General features: G+C 18.0%; 4 protein-coding genes across 4 annotated transcripts; 1 reads left to right on the plus strand and 3 right to left on the minus strand.

Moving 5' to 3' along the window:
- Window positions 1-486: 486 nt before the first annotated feature.
- PGAL8A_00207200 (U3 snoRNA-associated small subunit rRNA processing, putative) lies at window positions 487-4,645 on the minus strand (the record flags this gene model as incomplete). The annotated part of the gene is made up of 2 exons (XM_028670771.1): window positions 487-4,346; window positions 4,543-4,645. The coding sequence occupies 2 exons, from the start codon at window positions 4,643-4,645 to the stop codon at window positions 487-489; spliced, it is 3,963 nt and encodes a 1,320-aa protein (XP_028527490.1).
- A 953-nt stretch (window positions 4,646-5,598) lies between these two features.
- Window positions 5,599-6,018, plus strand: PGAL8A_00207300 (conserved Plasmodium protein, unknown function; the record flags this gene model as incomplete). The annotated part of the gene is made up of 1 exon (XM_028670772.1): window positions 5,599-6,018. The coding sequence occupies one exon, from the start codon at window positions 5,599-5,601 to the stop codon at window positions 6,016-6,018; it is 420 nt and encodes a 139-aa protein (XP_028527491.1).
- Window positions 6,019-6,268: 250 nt separating this feature from the next.
- PGAL8A_00207400 (conserved Plasmodium protein, unknown function) lies at window positions 6,269-11,498 on the minus strand (the record flags this gene model as incomplete). Its single annotated transcript, XM_028670773.1, has 14 exons — window positions 6,269-6,734; window positions 7,010-8,943; window positions 9,131-9,209; window positions 9,292-9,335; window positions 9,456-9,518; window positions 9,598-9,661; window positions 9,743-9,873; window positions 10,054-10,131; window positions 10,210-10,279; window positions 10,350-10,489; window positions 10,626-10,780; window positions 10,868-11,003; window positions 11,109-11,249; window positions 11,433-11,498. 14 exons carry the CDS (start codon window positions 11,496-11,498, stop codon window positions 6,269-6,271), a joined length of 3,567 nt encoding a protein of 1,188 aa, XP_028527492.1.
- A 940-nt stretch (window positions 11,499-12,438) lies between these two features.
- Window positions 12,439-16,536, minus strand: PGAL8A_00207500 (conserved Plasmodium protein, unknown function; the record flags this gene model as incomplete). Its single annotated transcript, XM_028670774.1, has 1 exon — window positions 12,439-16,536. One exon carries the CDS (start codon window positions 16,534-16,536, stop codon window positions 12,439-12,441), a length of 4,098 nt encoding a protein of 1,365 aa, XP_028527493.1.
- Between the last annotated feature and the right edge of the window lie 489 nt (window positions 16,537-17,025).

The following is a 17,025-nucleotide window of genomic DNA, read 5'->3' on the forward strand; positions in this document are numbered from 1 at the left end:
TTTTAAAAAATTTTTTTTTTTTTTTTTTTTTTTTTTTTTTTTTTTTTTTTTTTTTTTTTTTTTTATAGTTTAATTTGAATTATGATGGAAAAATATTTATGTTAAAAATATTCCTTTTAGAGTTTTGTTTTATACTAAATAAAAAGTCTATTTTTTTCTATGTATAGTTTTACTTAATGTTTTTTTTTTTTAATTTTTTTCAGAAAAAAGTTTTAAACATAAATATGAAATATTTTTTAAAATAAATAAAAATTCAAACTAAATAAAATTTATTAAAAATAAAACAAAATATATAAAAATGTTAATAGGAAAATAAAATAAATTTAATTTAAAATTAGGTTATATTTAAATGTGGAAAATTTATATATATTAGGTATTAGTTTTATGTTAAATTTTAAAAATTAAAAACTTTTTTTTCTTTTATTTTATCATAACATTTTTCTGCGCCTTTTTTTTTTTTTTTTTTCCTGCTGCTATTCGATATATTTATTTTTTTCTTCTTTTTTTTTTTCCGCTTTTACCACTTTCATTATTATCCACATTTTTATCTATGTTATTCTTTCTATCTTCATAATTTTCAGTATCATTACTTTTACTTATATTATCTTTATTTTTATTTTTATTCATTTTTTCAGAATTATCCTTTTCCTGATTGATTGTAAATCCTTCATTTTCTTCAATATATTCTTCTTTTTCTTTAGTATTAAGTTTCTTCAAACTTTCTACGTTTTTCTCATGTTTTATTTTTGTATTTATTTTATCTTTATTCTTTAACTGTTTATTACTCTCCAATAATTCATCATAATCATTGAAATTTAAATCATCATCATCCACAGAATTTATTAAAAAATTTAAAGTGGTTTGATTAAACGAACATTGATCAATTGATTTTTTTAAATGAGGTGTAATTAATTCATGTAATTCATAAAGAAGAAATCTGAATTTCACATCAAATAAAAACTGATTTCTATAAATATTTATTATGGATAAAACGATATTAATTAAATACTCTACATAAAAATTAAAATCCCCACAAGAAAGAAATTTTTTTCTATTTTCTTGAATTTTTTGAAAAAAATAGAAAGATTTTAGATATGTTTTAATATAATCTAATAATTTATATGCATAAGAAAATGGTAAAGATATTAAAACTTCATTTAAAATGTTATTTTTAATATTGCATACAATTTCAATAATAAATTCGAAAGGATCTTTATTTAATAATTCAGGTCTGGAATTAGGTTTAGTGGGTGGTTGAACAAAATCCGGAAGCTCATTTTTTTTCTTTGCTTCTTGGTAGGCTGTTAAATTTTTATAATATACATCTAGCAAAGTTAGTTCTTCTTCTATTATATCGAGATATTCGATTAATTTTTCAGATGACTTAATAGTTTCAATAGTTTTTATAGTAGCTTTATTTAGTAAAACATTTTTTTCAACAGAAGATGGGTACGTTAAGTCATTCCTTACTGCTTCCTTTTCAATTTGCAAATTTAACTCTTTATCCCTTTCCTCTTCTAAAAAAATTAAATCATCTCCTCTTTTCCAATATCTAATACTTTTATGAGTTCCTGATGTTAAGAAAAATTCATCATTAGCATTAATAACTAAAGAAGTAAGAGTACCAAAACTTCCATCAATAGTACAAATACACTCAAATTTTACAGCATCCCACATTTTTATATAGCCATCTCTTGATATACTTATTAAATTATTACTTTCATTAAAAAATTTAATTTTTGTTAATACATCACAATTTATATGTAACCTCTTATTTATGCTACCATATTCTAAATTCCAGATAAATAAGAATTTATCTGATGAACTGGAAGCTAATAATTTGTTATCTTTTGAAATATCAATGCATGTTATTGGTAAACTATGACCATATAAGGTTAAATGTAATTTTAATGTATCACTATACAAAACTTCTATTAAATTATTTAAATAACCAATAGAAATATAATTCTCATTAGGAGAATAAATAGCACAACTTACTTTATCTGTTAAGCTGTAACAATCCATTTCTTTAAATTTTAAATAAAAATTTTCTTTTTGAACAACCACTTCTTCTCCTTCACTCTTTTCATTTTTCTCTTTTCTATCATAATTTCTATAATTTTTTTTATTTATAACATTTTTAGAATTTTTCTTCTCATCATCACTTTCTTCATAATCAATATCCACTTCATTCGTAGTAAATTCAAAAATTTTTAAATAATTTTCTTCTCCTACTGATAAAAATGCATTACTTTTTGGCTTTTTATATAAATTAATAATTTTATTTGCATGAGCTTTATATGTATATTTTAATTCAATATTTTTTAATTCATACAAAAAAATATATCCATATTCATCACCAATTACCAAGAATTCATCATTAAAACAAAAAAATGCACTTGTACATCCTTCTGAATTAATTGTAATTATATTCTGAAAAGTTTTCAAATTCCATATCTTCACATATTTTTTGCATATAGAAACCATTAATTCTCCATTTTCAGATAATTCTAGAAAGTTAACAGATCCATTATGTCCTTTGTTTATTTCAGTTATTTCTTTAAAGCACTTTGAATAATCATATATTTTTTTTTCTATTAGTTTTATATTTTGTTCACTTCCTTCTGTTTCTTTTTTTTCATCTTTATCTTTACTTTTTTCTTCACTTTCATTTACTTTTTCTTCTTCTTCTTCACTCCCTTCTTTATCTTTATCTTCTTCTTCTTCACTCCTTTCTTTATCTCCATCTTCTTCTTCTTCTTCTTCACTCCCTTCTTTATCTTTATCTACTTCCTCTTCACTTTCTTCTTCTCCCTCATTTGGTTCTTCTTTCCTCTTTTTTTTTTCCCCTTCTTGTTTTTCTCTTTCTTCATCCTTGTTTTCATTATTACTATTCTTTGATTTTCCTTCCTTTTTTACAATGAGCATATCTTTGTTATTCAAAATGTCATATAAATTAACTTGAAATACACTTAATCGGTTAGTAACAAAAGATGCTAAAAGATAAACAAAAATGTCTTTTTTTCTTTTTTTATAAACATCTATATTTTGCAATCTAAATTTGCAATTATAATTAAATAAATATTTTATTTCATCATTGACCGTATGAATATCATAACGGTTATAAATAATTATTTCTTGTTCAATTTCTTCTAATTTTTGTGTTAAATTACAGTAGTCAACACTCTTTTTTCCTTTAAATTTTTCTATTCTTTTTTGTTCTCTTATAATAAGTTTTTTTTTTTTTTTTAATTTTTCTATATATCTTTTTTTTTTTGTTTTTTCTGATTTTTTTTGATTCTTTATAGAATTTATCTTATAAAACTCTATTTTTTTTAAGTTAGTGCAGCACATTAAAATTCCATTATTATCTCCTTCTGAACAATAACTTGTTCTTTCACATATTTTTATAGAACTATTTAAAGAGTTATTAATAACATTAATAATATTTTTATCTTCACATGCATCTCCACTATTATTATTTTTATTAGAATTATCTATATTTTCATCTTTTTTTTTTTTGTTATCATTTCCATTTGTGTTAACACTATTAATATTATTATCATTTTCTCTTATAGCAACATCATCTTTTAACATAAAATGCAAATTTTCTTCTTCAAGACCAGTATCATTTTCAATAAAAAAAATCATCTTCATATTTTGAATTCTACAATTATTAGGCCTCTTAATAATTGACAAAAAACTTACATAAATTTTACAATTAGTAAATTTATCTTTGATATTAGAATATAAATCAATTTTATATATTCTTAAAAAGGAGTTACATCCAACAATTAATCTAGTATTGTTCTCATTAATTGATAAACAGCTGATTTCTTCTTCACAATCTACTACCGTTTGCACACATGATTGAATATTTAACTCCCAAACCTTAATTAAACAATCCTTTGATACACTAATTAATAAATTATTACTAATAAAATCATTTAAATAATCACTTTTTATTTTTATAAACTCTATATCTGTAACCACATTGTTGTGACCTTCAAGTTTAAATACTCCTTTATCATTAGTAACATCCCATAATATTATGTTAGTATCTTTACTACATGAACATAAATAGTTACCATTTTTATTAAATTTTAATTTACATATAGAAGAAGTATGACCATGGAAAGTTGACAATATTTTATTTTTTTCTATATCAAATAACCTAATAGAACCATTTATATATCCAACTGCTAAAATATTTCTATTTTTCTCATTTATACAAATATATGTAACATGATAAGTAAAAAAATAATAAGGTGGTGTAAAAGGAACTGTCAGTTTTCTTTTTATTTCTTTTTCATTTACATTCCATATACTCACACATTCATCATGTCCTATATGTTAAGAAAATAAAGAAATAAAATTAAATTATATAAAAATGATATTATAAATAAAATATAGCTATACAAATGTATATACTATCTTTACATAATGTTAACAAAAAAAATTCCGAAAAAAAAAAAAATAAAAATGGTATCTTATAAAACATATATTTTAAATAATATAAATCTTTCTTTTTTTAATCTTTACCTGACAAAATATTGTTGTAATTTAAAAAAACACAATTTGATGTTTTTGAATTAACTATCCCAAAGCAATCTTCAAATTCATATCTATCATATGATTTCACCATTTTATTTAAAAAAAGATAATAAAATAAAAACAAATAAATTATCAAATAATAGAAAATTAATAATATTACAAAACATTAACATTTATGAAAAGGATACATTTTTTCCTAAATATTATTAAATATAGCCATACATATAAACAAAAAATATAATCATGAGAAATTACTTTAAAAATAAAATGAACAAATCATTATCAGAAAAATAACGTTGTATATAAGCTATGATATTATGTTAAATTTTGTAAATTTGTATAATTTAAAATTAGCTTGTTGTAAATTTAAAATATTATAAGAATTTTTTAATTAAAAAATGCCAATTTTTATTTAAAAAATTAACATAAATCATTTTTTTTTTTTTTTTATAAAAATGATTAATTATAAATTAATAATATTATAATAAAATTTTAATTACAAAAATTTTCATTTATTAGTACAAAAATTAATTTTTAATTATAAATTTAATTTTTATTTTTTATTTGATAAATATCATATAAATATATTTACTTTTTTATGTTTCATATTCCAATAATTACTGAAGCGTATTTTTTTTTTTTTTTAAATTTAAAAAAAAAAATATGAGAAACGAACAAATAATTAAAAAAATAAAATAATTCATACATTTATAAATATTTTTTTTTTTTGTAATAAAAGCAAAATGTAATATATACTTATTTCATTATGATATTATGAAAATTTATGGAAATTTTCATACAAATTCAATTTGAAGATTTATAAAAAAAAAATTGAAAAAATAATTCAGAATTTACAATTTTATTTATATTAAAAAAGAAATATAACAAAATAACAAATATGTATTTCTTCAAAATTGCTGAATTTTCATATTTCAACAATATTATAATTTTTTTATAACGAAAAAAAAAAAAAATAAAATAAAATAAAATAAAATAAATAAAAAGTTAACTGATAATAGTGTTACTATTTCTATAAAGTATAAAATGAAAAGTAAAAAAGTAAATAAATTAGGTGGTGAAAATTTTGAAAGAGGTAAAACATGTAGAAAAAATAAAATTTTAGTAAATCCCCATAAAAATAATAGGGAAATAAAAGAAAAAACTGTAAATGAGGAAATTCATCATTTAAGTGATTACTTAAAAGATGAAGCAAATGAAAAATCAAATGAAAATATATATAATGAATTAAATAAAAATATATATGATGAATCAAATGAAAATGTATTTGAAGAATTGAATGATAATTTAAGTAATTTTGTATTTAAAAAGAAGATATATGAAAAGAATATAGCACAAATAGAAAAAAAAATTCAAACAAATAAATTAAACAAACTTATAGAAACTAAAGAAATTATTTTAGACATGCTTACTATAATTAAAAATAGAAAATTAAATTTATCTTAGTATAAAAATGAAAATTAATTTTTTTTTTTTTTTTTTTTTTTTTTGTGTGTTGTTAGAATAGAAGAACTATATTTATCAAAAGAAACTTGAATAATTTATATCTATAAAAAAAAATAAATAAAAATTATTTTTAAAATATATATCCATTAAATTACAATTAATCAATTTAGAAAATAATGCATATACTAAAAATGTACTTTTTTTGAATTTTATTTTTCTTCTTCTTTAATGTAAAAATTTTTTAACAAGCTTATTTTTTTGATTTATCATTTGTTAATATAATGTCTAAAATATTTTCAATATTTTTTATTTGACTCTCTTTCATATAGCTTGTTACGTCATTATTATTTTTAAAATTCTCTAGAAAATTTAGAAATGTATCTTTTTCTTTAATTACCACAAAACATTTTTTGAGTATTTTTTCAATTTGTTTTTTTGGTGTAAATTCATAAGTAAATATAAAAAATGTATTAATTATCATCAACTTAAAATAGGTTTTTTTTTCAAAATAATCAAAATTTAATATAAACATAAGAAATGAACATATTCTATCCCATATTTTGTAATAAATTTTTTTTGTTTCCTTTTCGTTTTCATTTACAATTTCGTAACATTTATAAAATAGAAATAAATTCTTTACGAAATCATTAAAATCTAACTCTTCAAGGGGTAACTTTCTCATGGCAATTATGTATTCAATCATATCAATGTAATAACTAAAAAAATAAAAAAAAAGAACATAAAATGTAGAATATAAAAAATATAATAACATATTAAAATATATAAGACACATATATATTTAACATAAAATGGTTAAATCATAGAAAATAATAAAAAATATAACTCTAAAAAGTTGTATATATAATGCAATTTTAAGAGTCATTAAATAAATAATTTATTAAAATATATAAAATTGTTATATGAAAATATCACAAAGAAAAAAAAAAAAAAAAAAAAAGAAATAATAATTCATTGAAGAGAAGATAATTACGTTATAAAATAAATGATAATATTTATGTAGAATTTCCATATCCTTCTTTCTTCCATTACTTCTTTATCAATATATTCGATTGTTGTTATTTTTCTTGTTATTATTTCAACTTCATTTTTAAATTTTATAGAACTAATTAAATTAATGGACTTTAAAGTATTTTGTATTAATTCATCCCATTCATAAGAAAGTTTATTTTCAAAACAAATAGAATTAAAGAGAAAAAAAAAAGATATATATAATTTCATATATTCTTTTATTTTCTTTTTATCACATATGACAAATTGAGTAATAGTTATATTTTGTTTTTCATTATATGGTGACAGGAAATGAGGAGGCAAAATAAATTCACTCATAGAAATTTTTTCGAATGTGTGTAAGAGAAAAAAATTAAATTTATAAATAAAATTATAAACTATATCAGGGAAATATTTAAATAATATATTATGATATTTTTTATTTTCCACAACTAAAGATAAGAAAAGTAACGCATTAAGTTCTTTTTCATTATTTATATATACATTAAGTTCAGTATCATTTATGTTTTCTCTATTTTTAATATTAACCTTATTAATATCACTTTTTTCAACTTCATCCAATTCATTTTCATTTATTTTATTTTTTAAATTAGCTGTTTCATTATATGCATTTATATCTTTATTATTGTTATTTTCTTTATTCATATTTTCTTTTATATTTTTATGATATAATTCTCCTTTATTGTCAATATTTTCTATGTAAATATTATTTTTTCCAATATCTTTTGATATATGTTTTTCTATATTAGCAGTGCCATTTCGTAACAAAACATCATTTTTGTTATTCGGAAAATTTTCCAATGTATCTTTACCATTTCTCATTTGATAAAAAATTGATTGAATAGATAGATTCAAAAAATTAATATGTTTACATATATATGATTTTAAAAGTCCCCACTTATAAAATAAAGGGATTATACATTTTTTGCATATATTTTTATTTTTAATAGTATGCAAAGAATTTAGTTGATCATGATTATATTTATGAATTATTAAATAATTATCATGATTTAAATTTATATATTTTAAAACTTTAAAATAAAATGGTTGCATCATAGTATTTATGCTATCCAAAAAATATTTTTCTAGAAATTTTTTTTTTAAAAAGTCTTGAATTTCTTCAGAAGAACAGAGCTCCATTTCTTCTTCATTTTTTGCTTTCAATAAATTAGCTATACATATTAAAAGAGATGAATACCTTATATATTTTTTTTTTATATTTTCATCATTTAAAATATTCTTATCATTTTCACTTAATAAGATGCAACTATCTTCTTCTTTTAATTTTACATTTGTTATTTCAAATAGAACAGAGGATAACTTATATCTATTAATTAATTTTAAATTTGTGGAAAATTTACTTATGCATATCATTAAAACAGGATATTCATTTAAGAAATTAATACATTTTTTTGCTTGTTCTTTAATATCACATTCCCACATGTTATATGTTATTAAATTGGTTGATAGTTTTAAAAATTCACGTATTTCCTTATTTTTTGTCTTTTCATTATTTCCATGTTTCATATAGGACAATTTTTTTATACATGATTGAACATTATATGTAATATAATCTTTTGTTATCCTTTTTATTAATTCATTAAAATCAATTTGATTAGAAAAATTATTATTTAAATTTTTATTGAGTTCTAAGACGAGATTAACAAAATTTTTTCTTACACTTATAGATTTATCATTTATAAGATTTTTAATTTTATCAAATATTTTTATAAATATTTTATTAATCATTTTATTTTTAGCAATTTCATAAAGACCTAGCACTGCTTCCGTTCTTACATTTTCATTATATTTATCTTTTAATGATTTGTTTATCAATATATCAAGTAATATTATTCTCTTGTCATCATGTATTATTTCCCATAATTCATTTAATATCTTAAAGGAATAATTAACAATATAAATATTATATATATAATTATTTTATTTTTTTATTATATTCTATTTAATATTTTTTTAAACTAACATTTTAAAAACTATAGATCTATTGTTTTTTTTTTTTTTTTTTAATATTATTAATGTTATATATATTTTTTATTTTTATTTATTTTATTTTTTTTTTTACGTAACAAATGCATTTAGCTGTAGCTTGTCGAACACATGTATTCTTATCTTCAGATAATTCAATAAGTGCATTATAAGCTCTTAAAAAAGTATATATTTATATATATATATATATATGTAAATGATAATTTGTTATTTTATTATTTTTTTTTCTTAAGTAACTTGTCCATTTCTTCTAGGTAATTTATGTCTTTTATGCAGGGATCCTATATGTTATTTAAAAAATATATAAAAAAAAAAAAAAAAAAAATTATATTAATTTATATACTAAAAAAACATTATAGATAAAATTAATAATTTTTATGCAAAAAAAAAGAAAATTTTACCACAACAGGAAATATTAATTGAAAAATACATGTTGCATTAAATCTAATTTTCCAGTTTGGTGACTGAATAATTTACAATTAATATGCATAAATTATATCATAATATTGTAATTACAAACTTTTTTTTTTTATACTCATATACCATTAAATTTCTCCATATAACAGGATCATAAATTTTGAATATTAATTGATTGATACTTTTATCACTTAAAAAAACATACACGTTTTAATAATATTATTATAATAGAAATAAAAAATTAAATTCAAAAAAATTTAAAAAGATTTACCCTTTGTTTGTATTAAATATATCAAGCACACATCTAAAACGTGCTGCAATTTTGATTGGGCATTTTAAGGAAAAATGAACGAGGTATTCTAATTGTGTTTCAAGGACACTTCTCATGTCATCAGAACAGTTCTAAAAAAAATATTAAAATATAATTGTAATATAAAAAAAAAAAAAAATAAAATAATTTAAAAAAACATTAAAATATAATTGTAATATAAAAAAAAAAAAAAATTATTTAAAATAAAATTATAAAATATAATTGTAATATAATAAAAAAAAAAAAATATTTATATTTTTTATATTATATACCTTCCAAGTTGAATAAATAATTTTCGAATAATGGTTTATGTTGTCATAAGGTAAAACCACTGTACTGTTAACAAATTTCTATTAAAAATAAAGAAAAAAAAAACTTAATAAAAAAATTTTATTTATATAACAAAATATATTTTATTTTTTAATTACATTAAAAAGATGGTATGCTATATTTTCATTGAGAGACCAAACATAAGATAAAAATATTTTACCATCACAACTAAAAAATAAAATTTTTTTTTTTTTTTCTTATATTTAAATACTTTATATAGTATGTTATTTATTTTTACTTTTCATAAAATTTAGGGAGACTTAAAGAATAGGAACAAAGAATGTAAAAAGAATTAGTTGTTTTGTCTGATATCCCCCATTTTATAATTTTACAAAAATCTTTATATTTTTTTAATTTATTAATGTCAGAAATTTTACCCTTTATTAAAAATTATTTTGTAAATATATTTTTTTCTTAAATTAATATAAATTAAATTTATAATTCTGCCTATCTATTTATTTATATATGTGCTCAAATTCACATTAATTCATTATTTTTAGAATTTTTATTTTACGTCTGTAGAACAAGACTTCCATAGTAAAAATAGTAAAACATTAACTTTTATGTAGTCAGAAAACTCATTTTCTATCAGTTTTAATTCACAAATATTCAACAAACATTTTCCAAAAGATATCCTTACTTCTTTATCACTTAACATAAATTGAATTTCTTTTTTTTTTAAAAAAAAATATACCAATATATATATATATATCTAAATTAATATTTAGTTTTTTTTTTTTTTTTTTCATTTTTAACCAATCAATTTATAAAATAATTTTCTAAAATTTTCATCTAAATTTATAGATTTTTTCCCTTCATTATTACTTAAATATTGTAAATATATAGAAATAAAATTTATACAAGTAAGCAAAAATTGTCTATTATTTTCTTCCTTAAAAATGTAAAATAAAAATAGATAAAATATTTTTTATTTTATTTTTTTTTAATGAAAAAATAATTAAAAAAAATACATTTATTTTTATAAATTTTATGTTACTCTAAATAATAACGTTGAATTTTCTTCACTATAAATTAGTTTATCTGGGGATATATTTTCTACTAATAAATTTAGAAGGCATAACCAGATTTCTTCAATTTCTTTACTTTTACAAGATTTCCATATATTTAATAATTCCGACTTAAAAAAAAGTAAAAATAAAAAAAAAAAAAATTGACAGAAATTCTTTTTATTTTGCAATTAGTTATTTTTCTAATTATAATTATCAAACATAACTATGTTAGCAATAATTAAAGCATCAATTTAAACAAAAATTATTCATTTTTAAGAAAAAAAAAATTAAAAATATGTAAATATTCTTACTTTTTTTCTGCATATTAACTTAAATTGAGACAATTCATTAATATTACTTATAATCTTTTGATACATTTTTTCTTTTACTAATAGATAATACATAGAAAAAAAAAAAAAAAAAAAAAAAAATATTTTACTATACTCAAATGATTTTTATTTTTTTTTAGACATACTGTTATATCAATTTTCAAGTTTTATATTATTAGGAAAATATAGAAAATAAAAAAATTTTAATTAATATCTTTTTTTTTAGAATAAATTTTTAAATATTCTTTTTAAAAAATCATAATAATTATTTTAAATAGTGCATTATAGAATTTTTTTTTTCTTTGTTTTTCGTTCATTTATATATTATAATAATGAACGTATTTTTATTAAATGTTATTTTTTATTATAAAGGAGAAAAAAAAAAAAAAAAAATAGAAAAGATTATTTAAATATGAAATATGCACAAACAAAATCATTATTTAATCAAAAGTTAAACTAATAAAAAAAAAAAAAAAAGCAAATATTAATATTTTTAAAATATATTTTGCATATAATAAAATATCATATATATATATAAATATATATATATATATATATAATATTGAGACATACAAACAAAAAAAAAAAAAAAAAAAAAAAAAAAAAAAAAAAAANNNNAAAAAAAAAAAAAAAAGCAAATATTAATATTTTTAAAATATATTTTGCATATAATAAAATATCATATATATATATAAATATATATATATATATATATAATATTGAGACATACAAACAAAAAAAAAAAAAAAAAAAAAAAAAAAAAGAAATAAAAAAAAAAATAACATACTTACAAAAATAAAAATATATATAGTAATGCATGAAATTCAAAGAATATATATTCCTTTAAAAAAAAAAAAATTATGAAAGTTTTTTATTTACTTTTTCATTTTTTCTTTTTTTTTTATAAAAGTTCATTTTTATCTTATATGCTTTTAAAGATAAATATAACTATTTATTTTGCATATTATATCTTTTTTTCACTAAAATTTTAATAATTGTCATCAGATGTTTCTATACTTATATAATTATTTATACCCTGTTTTTCATTTGTAACAGTTGTTTTCCCTTTTATTTTTTCATTAAGTTTATTATTTTTTAATACGGTTGTGTTTGTGTTTTTCTTACTCATTTGAAAATCATTTTTGAGCTTCCTTTTTTTATATATCTTCATTTTTTGATTTAAAATATGATTAGATTTTAAATTGTTATGTTCATCTGTTATAATTAAAATATTATTTTCATTTTTTTTATTCTTCTGATTGTTACTACTATTATTAATACTATTATTAATACTATTATTAATACTATTATTATTATTATTATAATTGTTGTTAATATTATTCTTATTATTACTATTCATATTATTATTATTGTTACTAACATTATTACTAGTATTATTTTTATTTTTTTTTATATTTTCTATATCCTTTTTAACATTAATATTCTCAATTTTATTTTTCTTATTTTTATTTTGTTTTATTTTGTCTGATGAATTTATCTTCTCGTTTTCTAAGCAAATAACTATATGATCTGATAATTTCTTCTCTGTTTTATTATTTTTTTTTTTATCAGAATTTTTTTTCGTTATTTCGTTGATTAAAATTTTATTACTTTTCTTTTTTATTAAAGAATTAATCTCTTTAGTATTTCCATTTTTAATAGGTTCAATCAATTTCTTTTTGTTTAATGATTTACTTTCGTTTTTAATTAATGCGTGTTTCTTATTAGTTTTACTATTATCCTTTTTAACTTGCACATCAATATTATTACTAATACTGTTAACGTTTTTTTTTTTAATAGAACTTTTTTCTTCTTCATTTTTATTATTACTCTTTGTTTTATTTTCTTCTTTACTATTATTATCATTAGATAATGATTTTTCTTTGAATAACATTTTATTTATATTTTTATAATAAATGTTGTTCATTTTATTCATTTCATTTGTATCAAACAAAAATACTTTTTTATTTTTTCCCTTTTCATAAGATACATCTATTTTGTATTTTTCTTGGTAAAAGTTTATTAATCCTTCAATGTAATCTGAATTAATTATTATATTTGTTTTATATCTAAAATTAAATAAATTAGTTAATATTTCTGATAATGTCATATATGGCATTTTAATAAAATGTTTATTTTGCCTATCTACAAGGGCCTCGAAACCTGCTGAAATCATATCCTTTAATAAACATTTTTGTTTAATAAATATTTTTACATAATTTAACATATCATATGAAATATCTGAAAAACTTTTAAAATACTTTTCTAACGATTTATTATCTTCTATTTCATGATTATCCATGGTTATTTTATATATTATATTTGATTCATTATATTCTGCATTTTCATTGTTCTTATATGGGTACTTATTTTTACTTGCATTATTTTCTTCATTTTCCTTAATATATTTATCTATACTTCTTAATTTTTCCTCATTTAAACCATGATCCATCATTTCTTCATTTTTCTTATTATTAAAATCAAAATATAAATCATCTCCTATATTTTTTTTATTATATTCATTTTTTAAAAAATCTTTATTTAAAAATGTATAATTATCAGAAGTCATTTTATCTTCATCTATTTGTAGAATTGTATTATGATTTGAAATGTGTGATGAAGATTTATTTTTATTATTTGACTCATTTTTTACATTTAAAAATTTGCTTTTTTCATTTTCATCTATGCTTTCTTTTTTTGAATTATTAGAAATAAAATTATTATTATTATTATTAATATTTTTTAGATTTATCTCATTAAAATTATTCTTTAACTGGTTATCCTTGTTAATATCAATTTCTTCGTTATCATTATTACATTTAATTATTTTGTGAATTTTAAAATAATTATCATTTTCCTTATGTTTTTCATTTAATTCATTATTACTATTATCATTACTTTTTATCAAAAGATTAAAATTATTTTGGATATTCGATTTGTTAATGTTAGGATTATCATTATTATATTTGTTATAATTTTCAATAATTAAAGTACTCTTATTTATATTATTATCTTCAATAATATTATTATTTTGTTCTAAACTGCTATTTTCCGAATTGTTATTACATTCATTGTTAATATTATTATGGTTATTGTTATTGTTATCATTTTTATTATCATTATTATTATTGATATTATTATTGTTATTATTTTCATGATAATTACCATCTTTATTTTCTTTACTTAGTTTTTCTTTATTTTCTTGATATAATTTCCATTGAGTAATATCTTTTAATATATTGTTTAAATGTGTTACATTATTTTTTTCGAAAATTTGCGAATTTTTTAATTTTTTAATAAACTCTTTTTCATAATTTATAAATACTTTAGTATTATAAAAAAAAACATTTTCAAACCATATTCTGTATATATCTGTATCATTGAGAGAGTTAGACATTTTAGTCATAATAGTAGTAAGCCATCTTAGAAGCTTTACGTCTATTTCAATTAAGTCATTTAATTCTTTATCAAAATGGTTTAATGTGTTTGCATATTTTTCTATAACTTGAGAAAATATATTACAAACACTTTTTTTTATTATGTTTTGTATATCTGAAGTATTTACCTCAAGAGGTAATGCATCTAATTCTTTTTCTAGTTTTTCAAAAGAATCAACGAATTCTGGGGGGATATGCTTTTGAAATTTCTTCCAAGCAAAGGGGTTAAATGTAATATCTTCTTCTGATGATTCCGATTCCTCTGTTTTACTTTCATATTCATTATCATCAGAAGAGGGATCTATGTCCCCATCACTTGAATAAATAATGATGTTATTTGAACTTTTTTCAAAATTAATACCAGCATTCAGTTCATTTAATTCAATTACGCTTTCACTAGAAGAGTTAGATGAAGAAAATACAGAAGAATCTGAATTTTTGTCATTACTGTATATATTTTTAATATTTATTATGTTCCCATTTTCATTTTTTTTCTCTTTGTTTTTTAAATTCTTTTTGTATTTATCTTTTTCATATTCTTCTACATTTTTATTGTTTTTTTTTAAATTTTTTTTTTTATCGCTCTCTTCATCACTTGAAAAATTATATTTACACCTTGAGTTATAAAAAGAGAAAAAATAGTCTGGATTTATTTCAATATAATCATCCGATATATCTGCACTCCATATACTATATTCATCTTCTATTTGTCTTGTTAAAATAATTTCATTTTTAGTTTTGTTTAATTCTTTATACATTTCTTCATCATCTAAAAATGGATCATTTATATCATAAAACATATCACCTCCTCCAATTTTAAAATAGGTTGTTGGATCACCAACTAAATGTTGTAAATTAATTCTATCAGATAAAGAATTTATGCATTTTAATAATGGATCCAATGACTCTTGTTTTTTTTTTTGAAGATTAAAATTTTTAAATTCTTCATTAATAGTAGTGGTATTTGTATTTTTAAGAACATTTTTATTTTTCATAAGTAAACATTTGTCATTTGAATTAGATAGATTATTACTGTTATCTATATTTTCATTTATTAAGTTTAAATTATTAATTGAATATAAATCCACATTTTCTTCAACTTTTACTTTATTATTGCTATTATAATTCTGATGATATATAAAATTATTTTCGTTTTTATATTTATTTAAACATTCAGAATAAAAATCAATAACTTTACTTTTTTTTATATCATCAAAATTTATATATATATTAATCCCATGCTTATATCTTTGGAGAATTAAGTCTTTTTCAACGATATTTTCTTCTTCTACTTCTTCTCCTTCATCAGTTATATTTGCATCATCATTTAAATTTTCTTCTTCTGTTTCATAATTACTTTTATTTTCATTCAAAAAATTTTTTTTTTCATCTTTTTCGACTTCAAGATGTGTTTTTATTTCATTACTATGAAAATTATTTATATCCATTTCATTTTTGTTTATACTCATATCAGAATTATTTATTTCATTTTCATTTCTCATTTCTTCATTTTGAAAATTAATTAATTCTACCTCTTTTTTTTCTCCATTAATTTCATAAAGTTTTACTTCATCATTATTTCTGTCAACGATTTTATAAAAATTTTCTGTTTCATATTCTAAGTTTTTATTTTTTTCAGTAGTATCCATTGAGTTTCATTATAAATATGTGAAGAAAAAAAAAAAAATTATTTTTTAATTTATAGATAATAAGACCTAATTTCTTTTTGCAACAAATAATTAAAAAATTCAGAAAGATAATTATTTAATAAAATGCATTATTGCTCTTAATGGGTCTTCATTTCTTTATAAATGAATCTGGATTTCTTTTTTTTTTTTTTCTTTTTATTTATTTATTTATTTTTTTGTTTTATTTTGCTTTTTATTTTATTCCTTTTTTTTTTTTTTTTTTTTTTTTTTTTTTTTTTTATTTTATTTTATTTGGTGAATGTCTTTATTATTATATTTTATCTAAGTATGTTTTTTTTTTTATGTATTACATTCTTTACAATTAATAAAAAAGAAAATTTTTTATATATGCCAGAGATACTATACACATATAAATATAAGAGTGTTTTATCATATGAATATATATAATACTGTGTGCATATAATAAAAAAAAAAAAAAAAAAAAAAAAA

This window comes from Plasmodium gallinaceum, assembly GCF_900005855.1.
Source record: "Plasmodium gallinaceum strain 8A genome assembly, contig: PGAL8A_v1_76, whole genome shotgun sequence".
Classification (NCBI taxonomy): Eukaryota; Apicomplexa; class Aconoidasida; order Haemosporida; family Plasmodiidae; genus Plasmodium; species Plasmodium gallinaceum.